This window comes from Hyaena hyaena, unplaced genomic scaffold (genome assembly GCF_003009895.1).
Source record: "Hyaena hyaena isolate Hyena2069 unplaced genomic scaffold, ASM300989v1 scaffold_450, whole genome shotgun sequence".
Classification (NCBI taxonomy): Eukaryota; Metazoa; Chordata; class Mammalia; order Carnivora; family Hyaenidae; genus Hyaena; species Hyaena hyaena.
Genome location: NW_024081084.1, coordinates 641,497 through 654,176, shown reverse-complemented (window position 1 = coordinate 654,176; position 12,680 = coordinate 641,497). Strand labels below are relative to the sequence as shown.

The window sequence follows — 12,680 nt, the reverse complement described above, 5'->3', positions numbered from 1 at the left end:
CTTAGAGACCACCGGGGTGCCAAACATTTTTCCCTGATAAAACTGATCTTAGGTCTAAATGTCAATAGAGATACTCAGATGATTGGGGGAGGGAAGAAGTAGGTGGCATCCAAAAATAGTGGCTGACACATACCTCAGAGGGAGAATCTGGGCCACCTGACTTATTTCCCAGTTTCACCAAATAAAGAGGCAGAAGCTTCTTACTATCAATGGTTCTCAATCCTACCTAGATATTAAATCACCTGGGATAGTTTTTAAAAAATAACTGTGCCTAAGAAAATATCCAATATTAATTGAAGTCTTTGAGGGTGGGGCCCGGCATTAATATTTTTTAAAGCTCCTCAGATGATTCTAGTGTATAACAGGGTTTGACAAGAACGCTCTAGAGCTTTTTTGTCAATTTGCAGTGTGTATATCAGTTATCTAAGTATATTATTAATGTACAGATTCTGATTCAAAAGGTCTGGAGTAGAGCCTCATATTCTGATTTCTAACAAGCTCCCAAATCATGCTAATATCACTAGTTCATGAGCCACTCTTTAAATAGCAAAGTTTCTACAATGGTGAATCTGAAGCTTGCTGCACATTAGAATTACTTGGGGGTACTAAAAGACCTAAATTTAGTACCCACCCCCAGAGATTCTGATGGGTGTGGGGCTTGACCATTAATATATTCTGAAAACCCCTAGGTGTAGTCAATGTTGAGAACAACTGTTGTGAAAAAGTGACATAAACTGCATTCGGCTACGAGAAAAAAAAAAAAAAAAACGATGTCAGAAGCAGTGGGAACAAGTTTATTTATGTCCATTTACTAAACATTTCTAAAGTGATGTGAATATATTGTCTCAAGTCTTAGATGATGAAAGCTTAAAGTAACCATTAAAGTTTAGTCCAACACACATAATCCATTCTCAGAATCTAAGACAGAATCCATACTAACTATAAGCAGGTGAAGGATTGAGTGAGAAAAATCTATGTAATTGTGACTTTATTACCTTCCCAGACTCCACCTCATGAAGAAAAAAAAAAAAAAAAAAACACCTGAAAAGGACAGGGACCCTTTTTACAGCTCTGAGCCCACTGACTCAGAGATGACCATCCTTATATCATGCAGGCAAGGATTCCTAGAATACTTTTCCTTACACTTCCGACAACAGTCATTCTACCTCTAGCAGAAATACATGGTATCTGGGGAAGTTTAATGCTCTAACTATACACAGGGATTGAAACAGAGAGTGTACTGATGCCAGTGCCTCTCTAAGAAAAAGAACTGGGAAACTATACAAATACTACAAATTAAAATAGAGTCAAAATAATCTCAATGGTTCAAAGGAAGATCATACCTCTGAAAATTATCTACTTCAGGATCAAAAGAAAATGCCCAGAAATAGCTGGGAATCATTAATAGACTATAAAAACAGAGACTCTATCAAGCAGAACAGCAAAAACTAGGAAAGGACAAGAGGAAATGTAAAGAAAATAGTATGTGATAAGAAAGAGCTTTAAGAAAACTAAAAATGCAACCACCAAGTGAAAACCAATAACAGAAATAGTAAAACGCAGAACTGATATTGCAGATAATCAAATGGATAATATGAGAGGCTAACTTTAAACTACAGGGGAAATGACAAAGAGTTGATATAACTAATCTTACAAGCAGATACTTAATACTCACAAAGAAGATAACAAAGGAAGTGGAACGGAATCAGATAAAATAGGAAAATGTGCTGTAAGTGAAAAAATATCAGTATATGCACATTGGAAAGGCTTTTTAATACATCACAATTAGGCCTGTCTTAGCAAATTTCTTAAAGGGACACAGAAAAATGTCTATAAGCATTTAGACTTAAAAGATAAAATCTTAAAAAATAAAAAAAACCATTGAGACTATAGACTTATTTGCAACATTTACTGAAAACATATTGAATAAAGCAATATTTATAGAATATTAAAAGTAAAATTGTTACCCCCAAAGCTATATGACACTAACTTCATATCTGAATACAAGGTAATGACTAGAGGGGTACTGTGGGTTTGAGGGGTCAGGGACTGTCTAAAATGGGAGAGTTTCGCTTGTTTAAAAGATGATGAGAATAGGGACGCCTGGGTGGTTCAGTCGGTTAAGCGTCCGACTTCGGCTCAGGTCATGATCTCGCAGTTTGTGGGTTCGAGCCCCACATCGGGTTCTGTGCTGGCAGCTCAGAGCCTGGAGCCTGTTTCACATTCTGTGTCTCCTTCTCTCTCTGCCCCTCCCCCACTCATGCTCTGTCTCTCTCTGTCTCAAAAATAAATAAACTATTTAAAATTTTAAAAAAAAGATAATGAGAATAATCCAGTTGCAAGGAAGAAGTCAACTAGATTATAAATTGTGCACATTTCCAGGTGGGAGGAAACAGTAAATAAAACATAACTGAAAAGAAAACTCCCTTATTACATCAAGAGAAAGTTGCAGATATAGGCACAAAGGTATGTTTAATAGGAGAGAATTTGAATGAGTTCATTCTGATGACATATTTTCCCTCCAAAGTAGAAAGCATCCACTAAATGATAGTGAAAAAAGGGGATGTTGGTAAATGATGAAAAAGTTTGAAAAACAGTCAATTTAAAAATCAAAGAAATGCAATAGAACTGGGAGGCACTGTTGAAGGCTGATTGCATCATGAATTTAAATAGTTAAAATCTGCCTTGCAGAATGGTTATGTCCAGCACAGTGGGCCCATTGTGGAGGCAGGGAAAGGTTAGGAATGCGGAGGGACCCCCAACATAAGTATGGTTAAGTGGAGGTAAAGCTACGAATAAAATTAAAAGTGGAAACCTATGATTTTAGAATATTAGCAAAAGTATTACCAAAATTATAGGCTATGAAATGAGAGTAGGATAAGGAAATAATGCAAGAAAAATGGCAGCATGGATAGAAAAAAGTAGAGAAGTCAAGTAGTTGCACAGGCAGACAAGAAGGAGAGACACATGGTCAAAAAGCATTGATAATCTCAGAGTAAAGTAATTACGGTTGCCTAGGTGAACTAGGCCCAGTGAAGAAGAGGGTCATAAAGTATGGGAAAGCCAGGTTCTTGGTTATGTCATGAACACAGGCATTTATGGCACTCAAAAATTGTTAACAGCTACCGTATCACTATAGTTTGATATTCTGTATCTACTTCCAAAGGAAGAGCATTCAAAACAGTAGAACATCGGGGCGCCTGGGTGGGTCAGTCGGTTAAGCGTCCGACTTCGGCTCAGTTCATGATCTCACAGTTCATGGGTCTGAGCCCCGTGTCAGGCTCTGTGCTGACAGCTAGCTCAGAGCCTGGAGCCTGTTTCTGATTCTGTGTCTCCCTCTCTCTCTCTCTGACCCTCCCCTGCTCACATTGCCTGCCTGCCTCTCTCTGTCTCTCTCAGAAATAAATAAAAGGTTAAAATATTTTAAAAGAAAAATAGTAGAACATCCATGTTCTAAGAGGGAAATTTGGGCAGCGTCAGTAATGGTGTATGTGGAAACTTAATAAAGGTATCTCACCTCTGGATTTTTAACTACTTAGAGCAATGACTATTAATTGTGTGTGTGTGTGTGTGTGTGTATGTGTGTGTGTGTATTATGGGCTTTGAGACCTAAATATATATAATACATACACACAATCAAGAGTTTATATAACTAAGCTTTACTACTTATATGTATTTCCTCAACTACAAGACTAAGCCAATTTTCAGCTTTACAAAGCACAAGTTGTGTTCGGTCAAGTTTTTTTCTCTCACTTTTCTCCATCTGCACAATCAACAGATTTTGTAACAGTATAAACAAGTTTATGAGTATGAGGCATTACTGCTAATTATGGATTAAGTATAATATTATTACCATTATAAATTTAATAAAAAGCAAAGAGAAAGATTCTTACCAAAGGAAGGTGACTCCCTTCCGTCCTCCAATCCCGAATCCCTCTCTCGGTCTCTCTTTCTGTGTTTATGACCACGATGCCGGTGACGTCGATGGCTTTTTCTTCCTCCCAAGGGCACGTGAACTCCAATAAATAGTGTCCGATGACCTTCATCAGAATCAAATGCACAAATTAAATTCTGAATTATTCCAGAGCACAGAGAATAATGATTTGCATATTAATGGAACTCCTTTCAATTGAATCCAGCAAACCATTCTGGAGTGTTTGTGATATGTACGTCTTGGGGCGTGGCACTGTGTTTTGGCACTTATACCTATTTAACTATACCAGAAATCTATACTAATTATTTGGTTGTATACTTTATAATAACCTTTAATTTACTAATTGTCTTAATCTGTGTCTATAGTTCTGTCCCCATAGTTCAAAATTAGTCTTCTCATTAAAAAAAAAAAAAAGTTCTATTTTCTCTCAACCCCCAATAGTGTTATCTCACCAGTTCCCTTCCCTTCACAGTTAGGTATGTGAAACAATCACTATCTAATAAAATAGATTTTACCAAGGTCTGCAGTAATGCCAAATCCCATGAAATTTTTTCAGATCTATTATTTCTATCTGTGGCATTTGATACTATTGACCACTCTCTTCTCTAGGACCACTTTCTCCTGGTACTACTCCACCTCATCCCTTATTTTGTTCCTAGCAGTTTTCTTTGCGGGTTCCTCTTCTACTTACCCAGCCAAGGTTGGAAATCCCCAGGCTCCACCTTTGACTTTATGATTTCAGCTGATACATACTTATTATGGGCTTTGAGACCTAAAATTTGATGCCAGACTGCTCTCTTGGACTGCAGGCCTATGTATCCATCCACCTGTCAGATATACTACTTGGATATCCTTTCATAGGCACGTCAACTCAACAGGTCCATGGAACTCATCCTTTTCTGTGTCTCCCAAGGATCAACTGTCTATCATCTATCTTAGTAAGTGCACCACCTATCCAGTCATCTCAAAGCCCATCTCAGTTATGACCAGGTCCTCCTTTACATCTCTTAAATCCATTTTCTCTTCAGAATCCCCAGTGCTACTGTGTTACTTGTACTCTGATCATTTCTTACCAGGACTATTAGAACATTCTCTTTTCTTTTCCTTTTTCTTTCCTAGCTGCGCTCTTGTCCCACCTCTTATCAATCTTGAATGCTGATGGCTTTTTGTTTGTTTGTTTGTTTTCAAAAAAGCAAATCTGACTACATTATTCTCCTGCCTTAAACTCATTGATTATTCTCTGTTGCCTGTAAGATAAAGCTTTTAAGTACTTTATAAGGCCAAACAGTAGCTTGCCTCTGCCTATTTCTCTGGCCAGGCTTCTAAATACACTCTGCTTCACACACTATGAGCCAGTGCAAGCCCCTCCCATCCCTTGATAGCCAGATATTCTCAAGTCTCTGTTTTTACTTAATACAGTTCTTATTCTTCCAACTATAGGAAATGTTTTTGTCTTGTTTCTCCTGACTATCTGATAAATACCTCTCATCTTTCAAGTCTATTGTAAGGATTATGCCATCTATAAAATTTTCTATGCCCTCTTACTGTAAACACAGTTGACCACGGGACCCTTTAGTACTTAATCAGTAACTCTTGATTGTAATTATTTACCTATAAGTAGTTTTCTTCTTAGGGAAGGCCGATAGGTTAGTCAATTTGTATCTTTAGCACCTGACACAGTGCCTAGCATACAACAGATGCCTAACCAGTGTTTACTGAGATAACAAATATTTCATTGAGTGGTATTGTGCTAGGTCTCAAGAATACAAATATAAACAAGATATTATTTTATTCTCATAAGTCAGTAGGTTTCAGCCCTCCCCAACTTGTGTAAAAAGTGTAACTCACAAGTGTGATATATTGCCCTGTGTATCCCTGCCTTGAGCAAATATATCAAAGTCAATGAAGAGATGTGGCCCCAAAACAGACATACATTAATCTGTGCATTCAACATAATCACAAATTTCTTCTTTTTATTTTAGTTAACATAGAGTGCAATATTGGTTTCAGTAATAGTAATTCGTAAATTACATACAACACCAAGTGCTCATCACAAGTGCCCTCCTTAGTACCCATCAATACCCATCACCTGACATTATTATTTCAACATTAACTAGAACAAATAATCTAAACTGTATAAGGAAAACTGAATGAAAAATAATCAACAATATTTTGATGAAGCTCAAGGAGGCAGAATTTACCTTACCAAATATCAAAACATACCACAAAGTTGTATACTTAATTCCCAAATTTGGGCACCTAAATGTTAGTAATTTCAAATTACTTGGAACATTGCTACATTGTTATTCTCTAATACGTTGAATATTATTAATCAGAGAGAATATGCAAAACAAGAAAGAGAATTCAGATACAGCCTGTGTAAAACTAGTATTTAAGAATCAGAAAAAGACGGCGGCTGGTGATTCAGGCAGTTAAGTACCTAATGCCTGGTGTTGTCTCAAGACATGATCTCACAGTTTGTGAGTTCGAGCCCCATGTCTGGCCCTGTGCTGACAGCCCAGAGCCTGCTTGCAATTCTCTCTCTGCTCCTCCCCTGTTCGCTCTGTCTCTCTCTCAAAATAAATAAACTTTTTAAAAAAGAATCAGAAAAAGAGAAACCAAAATTTAAAATAAAAAAACATGAAGTCACAGGCTTTCAATTCAATATGGGAGATTAGGGGCCCCTGGGTGGCTCAGTTGGTTAAGTGTCTAACTTTGACTCAAGTCACATCTAATGGTTCATGAGTTTGAGCCCCACACTGGGCTTGCTGCAGTTAGCGCAGTGCCCACTTTGGATCATCTGTCCCACCTCTCTCTCTGAACCTCTCCCTCCTCATAAACAAACAAACAAACAAACAAATAGGATTAGATACCTGCTTTTTATCTCTATTATCTCTGTTTACTATCTTCTATGCCAAGTTAGGAAACAATTTCTTTTTTCTTTTTAAAGTTTATTAATTTATTTTGGGAAGGCAGGGTGGGTAGAAAGGGAGAAAGAGGGAGAATCCCAAGCAGGCTGCACACTGTCAGTGCAGAGTCTGACACAGGACTCAAATCCACAAACCATGAGATCATGACCTCAGCGAATCAAGAGTCAGAGGCTCAACCCACAGAGTCACCCTGGTGCCTCTAGGAAACAATTTCTTAAAGAGCACAAACCATTAAAAAAATTATAACTTGTCTTCATTATAAGAGTGGGGGGGCGAAGAAGCATAAAAATATATTTCTAACACATATAAAGGACTGATAATCAATATATAAAAAGAAATCCTACAAATTTAAGAAAAAATAAAAACTGAATGGGAGCACAGACAAAAACTTAAATAGGCACTTAATAGACAAGAAAATACAAATCACTAGTAAATGTAGGAAAAGGTGCTCTTCTCCAGTAGCTCTCAGGGAAGTGGAAATTCAAACCATAAGGAGATATTTCTATGCACCCACCATCTTGGCAAAAATTGAAATGGATGACAATTCTGTTTTGGTGTGGTGCTGACCAGTTTCTCACCTACTGCCATTAGTATTATACAGAACTTTGAAACAATATAGCATTTTTATTTAAATTGAAATATGCATCCTTTATAACCCAACAATTTCCCTAGACCCTAGACAATCGTATGAAGATGTATAAATATGTAAGAAACATGTATAAAAATCTCTACAGCTGCACTGGTTATAAAGACAAAGTGCTGGAAACAACTCCAAAATGCATTAACTGAATGCATAATAAAGTATGGGGTATTCACACAACGGGATATATACAATAATAGCGAACAAACCACAGATATGCACAACATAGAGGAATCTCACAGACATAGCACTGCATAAAAAAGCGTATGTGTAATTTCCTTTACAAAGCTTTAAAAACAGAAAACCTAAAATATATTGTTCAGAGATGCATACACAAGAAAAAATTAATACAAAAATCAGAATAGTTGGTACCTTTGGCAAAAAGGTGAATAGAAGCTGTGACTGGGGAGAGGCACATGAGGAGCTTCTGGTGCATTAGAAATGTTCTGTTTTCTTGATACAAGTTTTTACTTCAGTAATATTCATGAAAATGTATACATAAGCTTTCTGTTCTTTTCTGTATGTTTCATTTCAAAATTTAAAAAGTCATGGGTGCCTGAGTGGTTCAGTCAGTCAAGCATCTGACTTCAGCTCAGGTCATGGTCTCATGGTTCATGGGTTCAGGCCCCACATTGGGCTCTGTGCTGACAGTTCAGAGGCTGGAGCCTGCTTTGGATTCTGTGTCTCCCTCTTTCTCTGCCCCTCTCCTGCTCACACTCTGTCTCTCTCTCTCTCTCTCTCTCTCAAAAATAAATACACATTAAAAATTTTTTTAAAAACTTTTTTAATTTTAAAAAATTAAAGAAACCAAGAGAGGGGCACCTGGGTGGCTCAGTCGGTTGAACGTCCAACTTCGGCTCAGGTCATGATCTCATGGTTCGTGGGTTCGAGTCCTGTGTTGGGCTCTGTGCTGATAGCTAGCTCAAAGCCTGGAGACTGCTTTGGATCCTTTATCTCCCTCTCTCTCTGACCCTCCCCTGGTCATGCTGCCTGCCTCTCTCTCTCTCTCTCTCTCTCTCTCTCAGAAATGAATAAAACATAAAAAAAAGAAACCAAGAGAGGACAGCTTCAAGAAGGAGACAGTTACCAGTTTACATGCTATAAAAGAGTCAAACAAGATTAAGACTAAAAACTAGTCATTAGATTGGAAATTAATGTTTATCTGTTGCTTTCTTAAGAGCAATTTCAGTGAATGAGGAAAGGAGTCAAATTGAGGAAGTTTAGGCAACATGTATTTCCTAGATTTGAAAATAAAGGCTTTACGGGCTGTGGTAGTTGAAGTAAACCTTAAGATTGCAAAGGTTTCTAATAATTACTGATTAAGATAACCATTTCCTGATGGATAAAGATAAAGGACACCAGGGACCTAAGGGGCAAGTCCAGAGGGCCTGACTGGGTATAGTGAATATCATCTTTGTTTGTGAAATACAGATTTGTAGATTTGATGGGTATTTGCCAAAAGTAACATCCTAAAAAGTTGCCAAGTCAAGGCTAAAAAAAAAAAAAATAATAACATCTGAAACCAAATCCAAGCATAATCAGATAAGAGGATGCCAAGACACACAGCTGACCTGATGTCTTGAGAAGACGAGGCTAAAGAAGTTTCCTGAGACGGAATCTTGCAAGGCTGGTTAAAATATCAAAACTCACTGGGTAAATACCTATGATTGATTTGCTGGATCACGAAGCTTATGTTTACCTATATAAGAAATTGCCAGACTGCCTTCCAAAGTGGCTGTACCATCTACATTCCAACCAATGAATGAAAGTTCCTGTTGCTCCACATTCTTCCCAACATTTGATGTTGTCAGTATTTTGATTTTAGCTATTCTAATGAGCATGTAGTGATATCTCATTATTTTAATTTGTAATTCCCTAATGACATATGATGTTGAACATCTTTTCATATGGTTATTTACTATTTGTATTTCTTCTTTGGTGAGGTGTTTTCCTGTTTTTCCAGATTTTTTCCTATTTTGTAATTGGATTTTTGTTTTCTCATTGTTGAATTTTAAGAGTTCTTTGTATATTTTGGATAAACGTCCTTTTTTTAAAAAAAGTTTATTTTTAGAGAAACGGAGACAGTGCAAGTAGGGGATAGGCAGAAAGTGGGGGTGGGGGGGAGAGGGAGAGAGAGAGAGAGAGAGAGAGAGAGAGAGAGAGAGAGAGAGATTCCCAAGCAGACTCCATACTGTCAGTGCAGAGCCTGATGCGAGGCTCAAACTCACAAACCCATGAGATCATGACCCGAGCTGAAACCAAGATCAGATGCTTAACGAACGGAGCCACACAGGTGCCCCTAGATACAAGTCCTTTATCAGATATGTGTTTTGCAAGAATTTTCTCTTTAGCTTGTCTTTTCATTCTTCTAACAGTGTCTTTCATAGGGCATATGTTTTAATTCTAAAGAAGTCCAATTTATCAATTTTCCTGTAATAGACTGTGTTTTGGTGTTGTATCTAAAAAGTCATCACCGGGGCACTTGTGTGGCTCAGTCGGTTGAGTGTCTGACTTTGGCTCAGGTCATGATCGCACAGTCTGTGAGTTTGAGCCCTGTGACGGGCTTGCTGCTCTCGGCCTATCAGAACAGAGCCCACTTCATTTCCTCTGTCACCCTCTCTCTCTGCACCCGCCTTCTCAAAAAGTTTAAAAAAAAAAACATTTAAAAAATTAAATAAATAAAAAGTCATCATAGACTCAAGGTCACCTAGATTTTCTCCTGTTATCTTCTGTATGCTGCACAAGCTCCTGAGGTCGATGATCTACTTTGAGTTATTTTGTGTGATAGGTGCAAGGTCTGTCTACACTATAATCTACATACTGAATTCACTCATTAGGTATTTGCCCCGATGAGTTGAAAGCTAATGTCCACATAAAAACCTGCACACAAATGTTTATAGCCAGCTTTGTTCATAATTGTCTAAAAATGGGGAAACACCTAAGATGTCCTTTAAATGAATAAACAAACTGTCCTTTAAATAAACAAACTGAAAAAGCTATGTACTGTAGGATTCCAACTATAAGAAATTCTGGAAAGAGTGAAACTAGAGAGACAGTAAAACTACCAAAGATTTTCAGGGGTTCAGGGAGAGGCAGTAAGGCTGTTTAAGCACAGAGCATTTTTAGAGAAGTGATATTGTCCTGTATGATACTATAATGGTGGATATGTAATATTATACATTTGTCAAAACCTGCAGAAATACAAAAAAAAAAAAAAAGAGTGACCCCCTAATGTACACTATGCAATTTAGTTAAAAAATTATCTAATACTGGTTCATCAATTGTAATAGGTCTATTCTACTAATGTAAAATATTAGTAATAAAGGGGAATGGTATGCAGGGAGGAGAGGGGCTTCTCTACTTCCTGTACAATGTCTACAGACCTAAAACTGGTCTAAAAAATAAAGTCTCTTAATTTAAAAAAAAGTCAAAACTCATAGTTCAGGGTAGATTACATGTAAGGGTCAGAGGACTAATCCTGTGTTCTCATGGTCACATATTTTGTGAAAATTTATTAATGTAAGATTCCTTCATGATGGAATCTGGAATCTTGAGTATCTGGACATTTTGAGAAACTAAGAGGAAACAGAAGTGGGGTGGGCTAAATGGGTGATGGGCATTAAGGAGAGCACTTATTGGGATAAGCGTTGGGTGTCATATGTAAGTGATGAATCACTGAGTTCTACTCCTGAAGCCAAGACTACACTGTGTGTTAACTAACTTGAGAATAAAAAATATACAAACATAAATACACACATACAAACATAGGAAATAAAGGTGGAGAAACAATTAGGTTCCTTTAATGGAACATATTTATGTGATTTGTCGTCACTTCCATAGAGGAGTAAGTCATTGCTAGCTGTCCTGGAGCTGGAATAGCTTCCAGGAATGTTCCTTGTACCCACTGTGCCAAATTCATCTGATATTGTCACACAAAAGTTCAGGGCTGAGGTGGTATCACAATGTGCCTTGCATTGGAAGTATGTGGGTGGCAGAGAAGAAGCAAAGCTTCAATTGTATACAGCCAGAGTCAGTCTCTGGAAAACCCTTCTAAATCTTACAGGTTATATATGCAAGAAGCTTGATAAGAAGTTTTCTTAAAAAGACAACCCTGAAAATTTTTATGAAATTATAAATAAGTTGTAAAGATGAAAGAAACCTTTCTAGACTATCATACATTTTAACTAATAATAGAGTTAATTTTCTATATCCTCAACAGAAAATAGTATTTAAAAATCCTTGACATTAGAGATCCAAAACTGATGGGAAAAAGTATTAAGAGGTAGGTCAGTTGGTTCATTTTAAAAATTTCTATTTCTATTTCTCCAAATGTTACAATTTTGTGCTATTTATCAGTTTCCCAATAAGTATTTGATGACTTTTTTTTCTCATTCTAAATACATATCCATCTTTGATTTATATTCAAATTTTGATTTTCTTCCCCCTAGGAAACCCTCAAAAATGCAGGTTTCAGGCCCCAGAAAACCCAGATGTGCCCACCTGTATGTGGGTAACCCCCAACTTTAAATCTCCATCTCAAACCTCTCTCAAACCCAGACTCCAAACTGGCATATCTGAGTGATCATCTGACACCTCCGTTGCGTATCTAAAATACATCTTCAAGTCAAGATGTACAAGACTAAACTCCTAGTCTTCTCCATCCCAACTCCCTTGTAAAAACTGCTCTCCCCCAGTCTCGTCCATCCTAGCTGATGACCACACAATTTTCTGGTTGCTCAGAACAAGTATCTTGGAGTCACTACAGACTCCTCTCTTTCTCTTAAGCACACAACCAATCTAAGAAGAAATGTGTTGGGATAACTTGCAAAATATATCCAGAATTTGTCCACTTATTATTTCACTTCACTACTCCAGTCAGGGCGAAATCATACCCCACCTGGCTGAAAGTCAGCCTTCGTAAGTCTACCTTTAGTCTCACAGTCTGTCAAACACAGTAGCAAGTGGAGTCCTCTTAAAATGCAAGTTAGATCACATCATTCTTCATCTTATCCTTCTAATATTACCCTATTTTACTCAGAGAAGAGGCCAAGATTAGTCTAGGTCTGTCTGAGGTTCTTTGTGATCTGCTCACCCTATTCCTATTAGCGCTCTGATCCTCTCTGCTGCTGATCTCCTCCTCACCCCACTTCACTGAAGCCACATGGCCATCTTGCTA

At 37.5% G+C, this 12,680-nt stretch overlaps 1 protein-coding gene across 1 annotated transcript in view; it reads right to left on the bottom strand.

The window, feature by feature from the left end:
• Window positions 1-12,680, bottom strand: part of SLC4A10 (solute carrier family 4 member 10) — a 207,188-nt gene that overhangs the window by 155,863 nt on the left and 38,645 nt on the right. Inside the window, exon 3 of the mRNA XM_039253448.1 lies at window positions 3,894-4,040. Within this exon, the coding sequence (XP_039109379.1) occupies window positions 3,894-4,040 (147 nt within the window). The remainder of the gene's footprint in view (window positions 1-3,893; window positions 4,041-12,680) is intronic.